Source organism: Saimiri boliviensis, chromosome 16, assembly GCF_048565385.1.
Source record: "Saimiri boliviensis isolate mSaiBol1 chromosome 16, mSaiBol1.pri, whole genome shotgun sequence".
NCBI classification, from domain to species: Eukaryota; Metazoa; Chordata; class Mammalia; order Primates; family Cebidae; genus Saimiri; species Saimiri boliviensis.
The window spans coordinates 78,667,080-78,682,017 of record NC_133464.1 but is presented as its reverse complement, the minus strand read 5'-3'; the positions used below and the strand labels follow the sequence as shown (position 1 = coordinate 78,682,017).

The following is a 14,938-nucleotide window of genomic DNA, read 5'->3' as shown; positions in this document are numbered from 1 at the left end:
CTAACACCACAGTTCAGGATTTATGTTATAGAATACAGTAGTCATACTATGGTTAGTTGTTTAAGAATAAGAAGTACTAATTGACAGACATTTTGAACATTCAGACGAGACTGGTATTTTGAACATTCAGAATTAACTTCACTCTGGTGCTTCAAAGTTGGACTTGGTGTTGCCCTGATGACAACGATATGTCCAGCTAAGGACTCTGAAGCTGTCCTTTCCAGTGAGCAGAGCACTGCTGGAGAGCCTAGTAATACAAGTAACTGTTAGAGCTCGATGACACCTATGTTTGGTGGTCCATATGATTCATGGGAATTCTTAGAATGATTAGTTCATTTCATAAAGTGTTGCCCTTAAAAACAGCAGGTATATATATGTACTCAGAGCAAATGGCAGTCAATAGTCTCAAATTCATTTAAATCCCACAAGAGCCCTCTTTTCTTGCCTTATTACCATAAATTCTGAAACAGAACCTATCAGAGTAGTCTACCTAAAAATCCGATAATAAATCATTAAGGGAAAAACAAGATTAAAAAGTGATTAACCACCTCAGAAAAATGGGTGAATGCAACATATTTATTTTAAAAATAGAGTGCTCTTTGTGTGCTGAACATTGTTGAGAGTAATCTTAGAAAATGGCAAAATAATGTATTCTTGAAGCAAATTGACCGAGGTTCCTACCCTTCTACACTCCTTATGAGCCATTCAACTAGGGCAAGTCACTCTACAAGCCTCAGTTTCCTCTTCTGAAGAAAAAGGATAAGAGTAAATATATCTTTTAGGGCTAATGTATGAATTTAATAAAATAATAAAAGTATTTAACACACAGTAAACATTATGTTAGTTCTAATCCTATGATGTCAACTTACCGTACATTTCTTATTTTTAACCATCATCAGCTAGGGTAATTGTCTGTATTGGAAGCTGCTACACAGTCTTAAAGGTCCTTAATAAATGTTCTGCCATCTGACTTGCTTTCTTTAAGCCTCGTCTGCAGCATTCTTCAAGATCAGAAACACATATAAGTTCTGCTTCCAGGTCAGATGTGATCTTGAACACATATTTTTAAATTTTCATGGGTTCAACTCTTCATCTGTAAGAAGAGGGGACCAAGTCACTTGCTCTTAATTTCAGCTCTCAATGCTGTAGGTTGCTGGTGAGTCTCTCAAAACTTACATGGAAGGTGTTAATAAGATACTAGAAAAGGCAAAACTAGGAAAGAGTTGGCCATCGAGCTTTTCCAATTGTAAAAAGGGTAAGAAGTAACCACTGGGCACATGTGCTCTCTCCCCTGATTGCTTTTCGCCCTGTTCTGGGTGTAGCAGGAACCAGAGGAATGCCCAGGTGGAGCCCCTCATCTGCCTGGCCAGGTGCAGTTGAAGTTGTGACATCCAGCCAGGGAGGGGGAGGAGCACCTGAGCACCAGCCTCCAGCCTCCAGCCTCCAGGGTCGTTGTATCAGTTGTTGGAACCAGCCAGGTGAGGCTTGAGCCCACCCTGCCTTCCTGCTTATCACTGAAAAGGTAGCAGCTGATGCTGGGAAGGGATGGAGCCAGGCAATGCATCTACCTTCCGTCACAATTTCTAGTTAAATTCCTGGCGTCTGGGCAAACACAACATTAAAGCTAAGAGAAGCTTTATCTTTGGATCCCAGAAGTGTTCCCGGTGGACCTTTTCTCTGGATGGCCCAGAGAAACAACACACAGTACTAGAGCCCAAAGAACAGACCTCCCCAACATGCCTCATCCCTAAGCTGCAGTACTCATCTACACATGATGCTAACAAGCCTAACAACTATTTTATTAGGTTTACTGAAGGCTGAAAATAGGACACTGGGAGAGGAAGAAATGCTGATTAGAGACCAGAGGAAATGTTATAAAAGCAAACACCAAAACTCAAAGACCAATCAGTGAGAGAGATTAAAAAAAAAAAAAAAAAAGCCCTGGTACCCCCTCCACTAACCGCAGAGAGTGGCATAAAACAAAGGACTGACTGATCTCATAACAACTCTGAATCCTAAAGAAAAGGGTAAGTTCCAATTCTCCAGTTTACAAACTCAAGGAATAAACATGATATGCTTTAGCAAAGTTTCAAATTGATAAGCATATGAAAAAATGTTCAACTCATCTGGAAACTGCAATAGAAACAATGAGTTACCATTACACTCCTATCAGTGAACCTAGAGAAACAGTTATTAGGCTTGTGATCATTATTGCTATTAGAATGGCAAATCCCAAACTACCGACAACACCAAATGCTGGTGAAGATGTGGAGCAACAGAAACCTTTATTCATTGCAAGTGGAAATATAAAATGGTACAGCCACTTTGGAAGATAGTTTGGTAGTTTCTTATAAAACTATACATACCCTTACCATACATTCCAGCAATCACACTCATACTCAAGTAGGTTGAAAACATTCTGCTATAAACATTCACGTGCCTGCAAAAACCTGCACATGAATGTTTATAGCAGCTTTATTCATACTTGCTAAAACTTGGATACAAACAAGATGTCCTTCAGTAGGTGAATGGATAAACAAACTGTGGTACATCCAGACAATGGAGTATTAGTGCTAAAAAGAAATGAGCTATTGGTGCTACAGAAAGACACGGAGGAACCTTAAGGGCATACTGCTAAGTAAAAGAAGCCTGTCTAAAAAGACTATATAATATGTGATTCCAATCATACGACATTCTGGAAAAGACAAAACTAGAGAGTCGGTAAAAAGGTCAGTGGTTGCCAGGAATTGGGAGGAGAGGGAAAGAAGAATAGGTGTAGCACAGGGAATTTTTGAGCAGCGAAACCATTTTGTCTGCTATTGTAAAGATGGATACATGACATTATGCTTTTGTCAAAACATGACATTATGCTTTGTGTATTACACGAAGTGAACCCTAATATCAACCATGGACTTGAATAATAATAATGGATCAACATCAGTTCACCAATTATAACAAATATATCATACTAATATAATGTAAGATGTTAATAAGAGGAGAAACTGGGGGTGGGAGTTGAGAGTAAATAGGAGCTCCATATTTTCTGCTCAATTTTTCTGTAAACCTAAAACTGCTCTAAAAATAAAAATAAAGTCTATTAACTTAAAAAAAAACTATTTGGAGGATGTCATAAAGTAAAAGTTAGTCATCTAGAGAATTCACCATTTGGAACATCCACTTTGCAATGGTGCTACACGAATAAGACAAGTGTATTGACTATGCCAGTTAGAACTGAAAAAATACACATCTTACCTGCATCAACCTTGAAATTATTGGCATAATGCACTGCAAATACAAAATGTCAGGTTTACAATATGTGATTGTATGAGAACAACAATCTGGGGAAAGCCATTCCTTACGAGTGAGGGTTTTGTTGCTCCCACTGGTGGCAAGTGCACCTGTGGCTATAGATCAAAATGAACCACAAAGAAAGCAATGACAACCAACACTATCTAAATTTATTACCAAATTATAACCTATGCACAAACACAACTAAGTTAATGAGATTAGCAAAGTAGCAGCACAAAATGTAAGGAAAAACATATTTAATAAATACAACTTGGAATGTCTTTTTCTTTAAATTAAGCTCAAATACTGGGGAGACAAACACTGAAACTAAAGTCTTAACAACGCACTTACAAGCCATCATACCATGCAGTGATCCTGCTGGACACTGTGTTCACAACCATGTTAGCCCGCGCCACTTCCGGCTGCCATATCATCATATGAATATACATTTGTCAGTAGAAATGTGACATTTGTCCAGGTTTGTGTGTTTTCATAAAGTTACTCAGGTGTTTAGAGAATGAATGTAGGAACATGTAGGCTCCACAATTTTTAATGTCATCACATTAGTTTGTATTTACAAAACTATAGTAAAATAGATGTGTGCTGTTTGAAACTGCTGCTTAGAAAGCAATACATCCAAATAATGATGCTGGCCATAACAAAGAAGAGAAAAGTAATTCAGACATTTCACAGAGGCTTAATTTGAAATATAATGCTTTGCTAGAGAAACAAAGACAAAATATTTTAAACAATTTTAAGATTAAAAAGAAAGGTTAATGGGAGGAGGGAAACAGCAGAAGAGAAGAATGTGCTTAAAGAAACAAATCTGCATAGATGATGAAATGAATTTAATTCAATTGATTCCTGCCTAAAACCAAGCCTGGTTAACTGAGGTAGACTCTGGGAATTACACGTGCAAAGAGTCAGGTTTTCCAAAGGGTGACATTTTGTCATTTCGGATATGGTAAAGTAAAAGTGCATTTCATAGTTTTGAACAATAAAATGGGGAAATTTCCTTTTATAAGAAGGAAATTTCTCTATACTAATTTCCTATTTTTGTGCCAAATTTCCAAACATACAAAAACCTATACACTGCTGGTAATAAAGCAATATCCGGGTTTTGTTCATTTATTTATTTTCTCAGGAAATGAGGAAGGTAAAATAAATTGTATGACATTATCTGAATATTTTTCCTGTTTTTATTAATAAGTCACTGGGAATTTAGAATTATTATTAAAGCTAAAGAGTTGTCTGGAGCCAAAAAACCTAATAAAAATTCAAAGATCTATTTGTTAATGAGGTGAATGTTTAAAAATATATCTATCATCGTAAGGATTTGAGTTTTTAAATACTCATACAATTTCTATATTAAGAAACAAACATTAAAAGCAAATGTTAAAAAATTAAATAAATAAGTATGAAAAGCCTAATTTAAAAGTATAAATAAGTGAACTTATAGTAATTACAACAGAGTTTTTAGCTTTTTCTGTAAAAACAGTTAGTGGAGATGAGAGTAAAACATTTGAGGCTTAAATATTGTTGTCCTCCTAACATGCCCTCCAACTATAATTTCTGCTTTTTTCTATTGTGACATATTCTTAAATTCACATAAATATTATGTGCATCACAAATTAAGTGGTTTCTTAAAAATATACAATCCAAACAGCTAAGGAAAAAAGATACAAAAAAGAGAATAGTTAGGATTTTTTCTTCATACAAGTTAAGGTGGCCTTTTCTTGGAAAAGGCCAGCATACACCCTTAACATCTGACGGCTGTCATACAGAATATACCTAAAGTGATTTATCACTAATAAGATAAAACGAAGAGTGGGAGTCCACTGGCAAAGAAAGACTCAATAACCAAGACAATACTGAAGGAACCAAAGTCCACTCACACAACATGAAATACTTGCCTGGGTCCTTCACTTCATCTCAAATTAGGGTGGGGGGAAAGTGAATCGTAACTACCTCAGCTGGTTACTGTTTTATGATTCTCATCACAGATTTAGCAGTGTATATAAAAGCTTACTCCTAAGGAAGGAATTCAAATGAACCCAGACTATCCAAAACCTAGAGTACTAATAATTTCATGTTCAACAGAAGCTACACAAGGCAGTCAAGGAATGACAATTATATTGTAAATGTGGATTGTACACACACATTTTCCCCGATGTATCTGTATGACTGTCCATAGTAGATTCACCAAGTATTTGTTTGCTCACTTTTTGAGTAATCAGTGCTTTCAGCCTATGTTTTGAGACTGAAATATGACGTCACAAAAACTGTCATCTCAGAATCTCAAATTAAGCCCCGAGCTATAAAGCTAGATCATTGCATGCTTCCCCTTCCAAAATGGCTAGGTATTGCGGGAGGTACTGGTCAGACCCGAAAGTGTATAGACAAAGTCTGTGATGCCATCATCTATTGCCTATTTGGGTAACCAGAAGTTTGCAGCTTCCATTAAAGAGCTGTTTGATACATTTCACTAATATTAATTTCCTTTAAAAAAAGAAATTATGGGGCCAAAAGGTTTATAGTAAACGTGTCATGCTTATAATAAGTATGCAGCTTGGGAAATGATAAAAATTGTTCATTAAAATAGATCTAAAATAGTTTTACACATTATTCAAACAAATGGGTATCAGTTCTAATTTCAAAACAAATTTAAAGTGCAAAAAAGAGGGAAAAAACCTTTTACATATTTTTCCAAAGCACACAGAGTACTATGCCTCTCCATCAGTGATCTAAACTCTTGTTTCAGTAGAGACCAGAAGCTATACAGAATCATTAGAGAAACTGCCAGGTTGGAATGGTACTCTCTAGTCCAGCTTTGTCTGGTCCACAAAGCTCCCACCCACTGTGTCTTGGACCAGTCAACACACATCTACAGAATGAAGGGACTATCTGATCAGATATCTGCAAAGCAGACTTAAACATAACTTAGTCCGACAATCATTGTGCTGCAGAACTCAAAATACTCATGTTTTGTTTTGGTTTTGGAGGAATTAAAGGAGCCAAATATTTCTCCTTTGATAACGAATCTGCTACTGCAACACAGAATAACAAAACAAAACAAAGCAAAACAACTCAATCTCATTCTGGGTAAGGCAACACACCGTGTTCTGCAATAAAGACATTGCGTGTGTGTGTGTGTGTGTGTGTGTGCGTGTAATCCTAGGAGGGGTATGTGTATGCATGTGTGTGTGATGTACACTAAAAGTTAGGGCTGGGCGCAGTGGCTCAGGCCTGTAATCCCAGGAGAAGGGGGGGTGTGTGGGTGGGTGAGAGAGAGAGTGTGTGTGTGTGTGTGTGTTTGTGTGTGTCTAATCCCAGGAGGGGTGTGTGTATGTGTGTGTGTGTGTGTGTGTGTGTAATCCTAGGAGGGGTGTGTGTGTGCATGTGTGTGTGTGTTATGTACATTAAAAGTTAGGGCTGGGAACAGTGGCGTATGCCTGTAATCCCAGGAGTTACAGACTACCCTGGCCAACATGGTGAAACTGCGTCTCTACTAAAAATACAAAAAAACAGGCATGGTGGTGGCAACTGTAATCCCAGCTACTCAGGAGGCTGACGCAGGAGAATGGCTTGAACCTGGGAAATTAGCTGAAATCGCACCACTGCACTCCAGCGTGGGCGACAAGAACAAGACTCCATTTCAAAAAAAATAAAATAAAAAAAACAAAATAAAATAAAAGTTAGAACACCTGAGGGATGTCTTCAAGATCCTTTAAGAGATGTAAGATATAAAGCATTTACCATCCACTGAAAGGGCAAAATGAGAAACAAGGTAAATAAAAAGCACACCAGCTTCACTTAACATAGTAAAATTAAGCTTCCAGGAAGTTTGAGTACTGCTTAACTGTCATTAAAAGAATCACAATTACTATGTCATTATATAAAGAATTCAGAAAAATAATTAAATGCACACCAAAATATTTAATACAAAACTCCGAAAAGGTCTAACTAATCAACTAAAATATTGTTAGGCTGGTGCAAAAGTAATTGCAGGTTTTGCCACTGAAAGTAATGGAAAAACCACAACTACTTTTGCACTAATGCAAACAAGTTTTTTTTTTTTTTTTTTTTTTTTTTTTTTTTTGAGATGGAGTCTTGCTCTGTTGCCCAGGCTGGAGTGCAGTGGCATAATCTTAGCTCACTGCAACCTCTACCTCCTGGGTTCAAGCAATTCTCCTGCCTCAGCCTCCCTAGCAGTTGGGATTACAGGCACACACCACCATGACCGGCTAATTTTTGTATTTTTAGTAGAGATGGTGTTTTGCCATGTTGGCCAGGCTGGTCTCAATCTCCTGACCTCAGAATATCCGCCTGACTCAGCCTTCCAAACTGCTGGGATTACAAGGGTGAGCCACCGCACCCTGCCCATGCAAACAAATTTTAACAATCAGAAGACTAATGTTTTAGTGATGGCTCCTAAAACTTCAGGGGAAAAAAAAAGTACATTTCTGAATGGCAATAGTTTGCAAAATAATCTTAATGGAACTACTTATTTCTTTATTTTAAATGTTAATGAATAAAAGGAAACTTCTGTCAATTTTTAGGAAGAATTCAATTACAATAAAATCATTATGCCTTATAATCTGGCATCTTATAATCTGTGTCTCAGAAAGAAGGGCAATTTGCAGCCTCAGATGAATACCGGAGTTTAGAGTCAGACTTAAGTTATCTGAAAAGAACGTAAGGCATTTATAGGTTTTAGCAGGGAAAAAAATAATCAAATCTCTTTAAAAAAAAAAATCCTTCTTAGTATCTTGCTTAAGTGTCCAAAAAGCTGTATTATTTTTAGTTTTAAACCAGTAAGTGCTATTAAAAACTGAGAATTCAGGATGTTATCAAATACAAATTTTAAAAAGCTTGACCATTACAGCAATAAATTGCCTAATAAGACACATGTAATCATAAAAACAAACACCAGGATCATTTAGTTGTGATTAGATATATGCCATTTACTTTTTCTGGCTTCTTTCTAATGCGTAATTCCTGCTGAATTGAGTGACCACGTCAGATTTCTATCCGTATCTTTCAGTAAAAGTTCTCAACCTAGACAAGGACAAATTTTAAAATTTTCAAATGAACATCAGTCATTATGTATGATGCTGTTTTGTTAAACTAGCTGTATGCAAAACTATAAAGATTTTATTTGTTTTGTGTTAGCCACAGAGAGTGGACTTGTTTAGAATGCCAAAGTATTTATCACAAATACTAAAATCAAATTCAACAAAAAGCAAACAATGTTGGAGCTGAGAAAAATAATGGCTATATATCTGTTTGAATATTTTGAAAGAAAAGTGAAAATATAGCCAGGTGTGGTGGTGCGCCTATAGTCCCAGTTACTCAGGAGGCTGAGGCAGAATTGCTTGGATCTAGGAGGTGGAGGTTGCAGTGAGCTGAGATCATGCCACTGCACTACAGCCTGGGTGGCAGAGCAAGACTCTGTCTCAAAAAAAAAAAAAAAAGTGAAAATCAACTGAGAAGTCTAGAATGAAGAATTACACCTAATGCAATAATATTCTTCCCACCTTTTCAACATTAAGAAGCACCATCAAAAAATACTAAAGACAGAGAAACAACCCGGCAAAATGATTCAAATACCACAGAGCATGAGAATATTCCTGAATAAAGCTCAAGACGTTCTTAAACAGCTAATAGAAGAAATGGTGGGGGACGGGGGACATAAAAATTCTAACCATAAGACAGACTCTAACAGTAAGTAATACATTCTAAAGGTTTAACTAGTAAATTCATCATTTCTTCCAAAAAATGCTCTTATTTTCTTAATAAATAATGAATTTGACACAAATCCGATTTTGATGTTAAAGTCAACATATATAGATATGACCCTCATGTTGACAGAGCAAAGAATTGGAAAAAAAAAAGACAAATGCAAATGAAAAATAGGGGTCTTTTTAAATCTTCTGTAAACAGGTTCTTAAAATAGCACACTGCTCCCTTTCTTCAGCCTCCCTGATAGATTGGTTTGGGCGTGCAATATTAATGCAGGAACATGTGGAATACCAGCACAAAGCTGAGGGCGACTAGCAAACTCTCGCCATGAAATGTTCTTATTTCTCAACTACATTTAGTATTCTTTACAGTTTTAGACTTTTTTCCTTTAAGTGAAAACCGTTCCATGAAATGTTCTTATTTCTCAACTACATTTAGTAGTATTTACACTTTCAGACTTTTTTCCTTTAAGTGAAAACCATTCCACTGAAAAAAAATTCCAAACCGGTTTTTTAAAAATTGCAGGAATTTCTTAACATTTCATAAACAAAAATACCAGAAATTAAAGAGCTGACAGAAATTCAAGCAGATCCAAATTCAACCATCCATTTTTCATACTTCTCCAAGTCTGCAGCAGAGACAGACTTAGCAATTTTCTTAAGGGCCAATTCAAAGTCTCCTTTGGTAACAGGCATCTGAAGCTCCTCTTTAGAAAGTGCACGGATCTCTTCTGGACTTAAGCCATTGATACGCCGTCTCATTGCCATTAAAGAGGCATCCCTAAAAATATACCAAAATCAGTTAACAGTAATTTCTGCAAATGTTTTAAACACTTTCAATTGTAACAAAGTTATGAAAAAACAATCAAAAGATTATTTTATATGTTTTTATGATGCCGCTTAGAATTTTCCACTTAAGAAAAACCCTGGGGGCTCAGAGAAGTTAAAGCAGGACGCAAATAACCAAAAATGTAAAATGCACATAGTCAATGAACCCTAAAAGTCTAGGTTAAGCTCAAATAGTATTGAATTTTCCTTGCCCCACTTGCTCCTCAAAGTCAGCCAAGAAGTTTAGGAAACTGGAGTCGAATTTTGAAATACTGAATTGTACACTTAGAAGTGAACATATGGCTGATGTTAAGATAATTCAAACCACAGACCAGTTTGTCTACAGACTAAATAGAGGAATAAAGCCAGGAATCACTCCCTCTGAAACATGAATATCCACATATAGTGGACATGGAATTCTCTACATGGAGTATTTGTAGGCAACTGAAGGCATAAACTCTGGCTTCTCCTGATCCCATCTGCAGCTCTCTTGGACCAACTATAAATAAATATGAAGGGCTGGAAGAAAAGGATAATTCATAATCACAAAGAAGCTATCAGGAGGGCCAAGCCAACAAAAATTTCAAGTTCTTAAATATTTTACTATCATAGCAGTAGGAACTATTGTGAGCGTATCGTGTGCCATTAAACTTAGATGCACATGGGAAAAATGCGAACAGAAAAGGTGAGAAAAACAGATGCTATGGCTTTAAAGAAAGGCTACTAAAGTCTATTTAAGTACAGTTAGAAAAATAAGAAAAAAATGCACAGAGTGACAGGAACTGTCTAAAAATTATGATGTTGCTAAATGGAAAAATTTTTCCAGCTTACACTGATCATTTTTGCTCATCTGCATGTGTTTAAATAATGCCAGCTGAAACTAAATATTACTTTATGTTGATGCAGAAAGGCTCCAACACAAGGCTAAAGTAATCTTAGGTTGTCAAATTAATTATTACCAAGTTAGACACAATTTCTTAAAAATCAAAAGATCAAAATAGAGGAATAAAGTTACATGGGAACAAAGGACAAATGGAAAACCATTTCGAAAATATGGGTAGCTGCTTTCATGTCTAATGACACTGGGCTAAAGTACACTGACTTGAAGAGCAGTCCTCCTGCCAACTTTATAACCAATGTCTAGAATCAGAGATCATTAAAAAAATACCTGCAAACATTAGTGATGTCAGCACCAGAATAGCCCTCAATCTTCTCGGCTATATCTTCCAGTTGAATATCAGGATCTAATTCGACCTCTCGAAGGTTGATCTTCAGAAGCTCGGCTCTTCCTTTTGCTGTTACAAGATTTTGGTGGTGGTGTTAGATGTTTCACTTTACAAATAATTTTGCTAAGAAATGACATTAACAACAGGGGGAAAAATGAGGCCAATGCAAAGAAGAAGCAATAACTGTGTGTCCATTAGTATTATTACCAATCACTGCATGACTTACGGAATCATTTAACTTTCTATGTGCCTCTGTTGAACTAACTAAAAATTGACCAAAAAAATCTATCTGGGTTTTCTTTATAGACTGTGAGGTTACCTCCTATGAGAACAAAGAATCTGAGATCCTTCAAGAAAAATATAAATATCAGTTTTCAAGCACCAGAAATGCTTCTCATAAAAAATATTTAGCCTGGTGTTACAAAATTAGACCATATCAAGTGTAACTCCTATGAATTACTTTACTCACCTGTTAGTACGACATGGATCTCCAGAACTCTTAATAGTAGTTTAAAGAACATTTCCTGAAAATCAGTAATTGGCACAAAAAGCTCATTAATGTATTTTTTACTTGGAGCACCAGCCCACAGACATTTGGTGTTCCAGTATGATTTAAATGTGAACTGAATAAGTTCAAACATACTACAGAATTTTAAAAATAACCAATCACGTTTGCCATTTCACTAGTGCTTTTAGTGGCAAATCTGCTTAGCACAGCACACTGAGATAATGCATTACTAGTTTATTTGGCACTCTATTTTCTGAGATACAAAATGAAATTTAATTTTCTTCTACTTTTATTTTGAAAAATGCTAAATCTACAGGAAAAGAAAAATCAATGAATACCCAGTCACCTTTCACTGAGATTCACCAATTGCTAACATTTGGTGAATTGCTAACATTAGGCCATCACTCTAGCTGCCTCCTCATCTCCTCTCCTCCCCCAACTTTTTGAACTGAGCACCAGCTGTAGGCATCACAACACTTCACCTTAAATTCCTCAGCATGTATCTCCTAAGAAAAAAGGTAGACATAACATTTCTAACCCTTATCAGGAGATTTAATACTGGTACATTAGTGTCTAACAAACAATTCAAAGCAAAGTTTCCCCATTTGTCCCAGGCCTTTGTAACTTTTACAAACCAACACATTGCATTCAGTTACCATGCTTCATTCATCTTCTTTCACCTAAAACAGTTTCCCAGTGTTTACTTTTTGGTTCATTTTGTTTTGTCTTTCATCTAATTGACAATCCTCCCCCAACTGATCTTACAGAGCCAAAGCATTCCAACAAAGATTCTCCTAAAAGGTCTATCTGTAGAAATTAACGGGCAGATACCAAATGTTCATGGAAACGGAAAGAACCAAGAACAGCCAAGATGCTCTGGAAGAGCATCAGCGAAGTGGAAAGAATTGCTCTATCAGATTTCAAGACTTATTACAAAGGTATAGGACTCAAAGCAGTGTGACACTCTTGTGGAAATAGACAAACAGGTCAACAGTACAGAACGGGGTGCCTAGCAGCAGACAAAAGCATACATTATAGATACTGAATTAATGACAGAGGTGGTTCAGGCCGAAATGCTTTTCAATTAATGATGTAAGAACAGCTGACTATCCACAGGGAAAAAAATGAAATCAGTTCCTACCTCATACTGTACATGAAAATCAGTGCCAGAAATATTACATCCAAATGCAAAGCTGTTAAGTATTTTAATAGATAACACAGAATATCTGAATGATCTCAGGGAAGTATTCTCAAGACATGTATTCAAAAATTCAACTAAACTAGGAAAAGATGGCTAAACTGACCACATTAAAATAAGAAACTTCTATTCATCAAAAGAGACTGTATACATAGTGAAAACAGGTTAAGTTACAGAATTTGAGAGATATTTGCAACATATATAAGCAAACAAAGACTTGTATCAAGAATATTTAAGGAATTCCTAAAAATCAGCAAGAAAAAGACTAGTTAACAGCCAGCATGCCTGGCTGTGCACAGTGGCCAGACCACAGAGCTCGCTCACTCATGCACCCCTCACCACTCTGTGCCTGGCTCACCCGTGGCAGGCATGGGATCAGGGCCAGCAGCTCCAGCTGAGCACAGCCTGCCAGGCCAAGTGGGTGAACACTGGGCTCAAGCAAAACTCCAGCAATGGTGCCACCAAGGATCCTGCAACACAAGCACTTTGGAAAACACACTGAATTCATCTATCAATATTGCAGCACAACCTAGCAATTCACTCCTAGGATGGAATGCTCCATTCTGGCATTCTTACTACTACACATGTATGAAAATGTTCAGAGTAGCTGCACAGTTCATCACAGCCTAAAACAAGAAATAAAAATGTCCACTAAATAACATGATGGATACATTTCAATATAATCACATAATAGATGTTATGGGTTGAACCACGTCTCTCAAAATTTTTATGCAGCTCCTAACCCCCAGTACTTAAGAATGTGACTGTATTTGGAGACAGGAGAGGCAATTAAGACAAAATTAGGCCATATGGACTCTAATCCAGCATGACTGGTGTCCTTGTAAGGAGAAGAGATTAGGACATGAACACCTCTAAGGGAAAGACCACGTGAAGGCACCGGGACAAGACGGCCACCTACAAGCCAAGAAGAGAGGCCCCAGAATGCAATCACCCTGCCTACACCTTGATCTTGTACTTCTAGCTTCCAGTACTGTGAACAAATTAAATTCTGTTGTTTGAGCCACCCAGTCTTTGGTATTTGTTATGGCAGCCCTAGCAAACAAATATGATAGAATACACACACAGCAACAAAAATGAATCTAAGGTGGCATCTATATGTAGTAACATGGATGAATCTTAAAATACACTGAGCAAAAAGGCCAGGCATGGGGGCTTACGCCTGTAATCCCAGCACTTTGGGAGGCCAACGTGTGTGGATCGTGAGGTCAGGAGTTCAAGACCAGCCTGGCCAACACGGTGAAACCCCATCTCTACCAAAAATACAAAAATTAGCTGGGCACAGTGGCAGGTGCCTGTGATCCCAGCTACTCAAGAAGCTAAGGCAGAAGAACCGCTTGGATCAGGACCTTGAGGTTGCAATGAGCCAAGATTGCGCCACTGAACTCTAGCCTGGGCAAGTCTTCGTCTCAAAATAAATAAATAAATAAATAAATAAAGTACACTGAGTGAAAGAAGATACAAATGAACACAATCCATGTGATTTCATTTATGTAAAGTTTAAAAGGAGGTAAACTTTGTTTGGGGATACATTATTAGATGATAAAATTATACAGAAAAGCAATACATTATTTCCGTAAGAGGAAATCACCGTAATGGAAAAGTGGTGACCCCTAGCAGAGGGCAGGGAAGAGCCATGCTGGGAGGAAGCGCACTGGGAGCTGCTGAGTTGCGAGGAGGCTCCACTTCTCCAGGAGCCGGTAACAGGGCTGTCTGCTTCACCAGCTACTGGAGAAACTAAACATTTTAGTAACTGTTTCTGTATTGAGTTACATTTCACACACCACACACACACACAGTAAGACTGAGCAGAGCAGTGCCAAAAGCAGCAAGCAGGTGTGATTTGGGATTACCAGAAAACAGAAAGGGCAGGACTAGAAAACCTCTACCTACACAATTGCCTAATCTCAGAAGCCCCTATCCCGGATCTCAGCCAACAGGCTCCCAGGGAGTATACCCGCTCAATATGTGGTTTACGGCCGAAGAAGTCCTCCAGTAAGGCTGAAGGCAAGAGGGCTAGGGACAAGAAGGGGTGAGGGGAGGAAGCTCCTGTGCCTACCGCTACAGAAGGCTCATGGTCACCTGATGTCCAGGTAAGAACTAACGTTAACATAAGAACATCGTTACACCA

At 37.5% G+C, this 14,938-nt stretch overlaps 1 protein-coding gene across 7 annotated transcripts in view; it reads right to left on the bottom strand.

Annotated features, from left to right (window-relative positions):
- Window positions 1-3,436: 3,436 nt before the first annotated feature.
- KATNAL1 (katanin catalytic subunit A1 like 1) overlaps window positions 3,437-14,938 on the bottom strand; it is a 99,382-nt gene continuing 87,880 nt past the window's right edge. For 6 of the 7 annotated variants that reach the window (XM_074387894.1, XM_074387895.1, XM_074387893.1 and 3 more), the window contains 2 exons: window positions 11,026-11,152; window positions 3,437-9,810 (listed from right to left, as the gene is read on the bottom strand). In XM_074387894.1, coding sequence (XP_074243995.1) covers window positions 9,612-9,810; window positions 11,026-11,152 — 326 coding nt within the window. In that variant the 3' untranslated portion in view covers window positions 3,437-9,611. Of the gene's footprint in view, window positions 9,811-11,025; window positions 11,207-14,938 lie in introns of those variants that run through there. The other variant, XM_074387898.1, reaches the window with a different exon arrangement.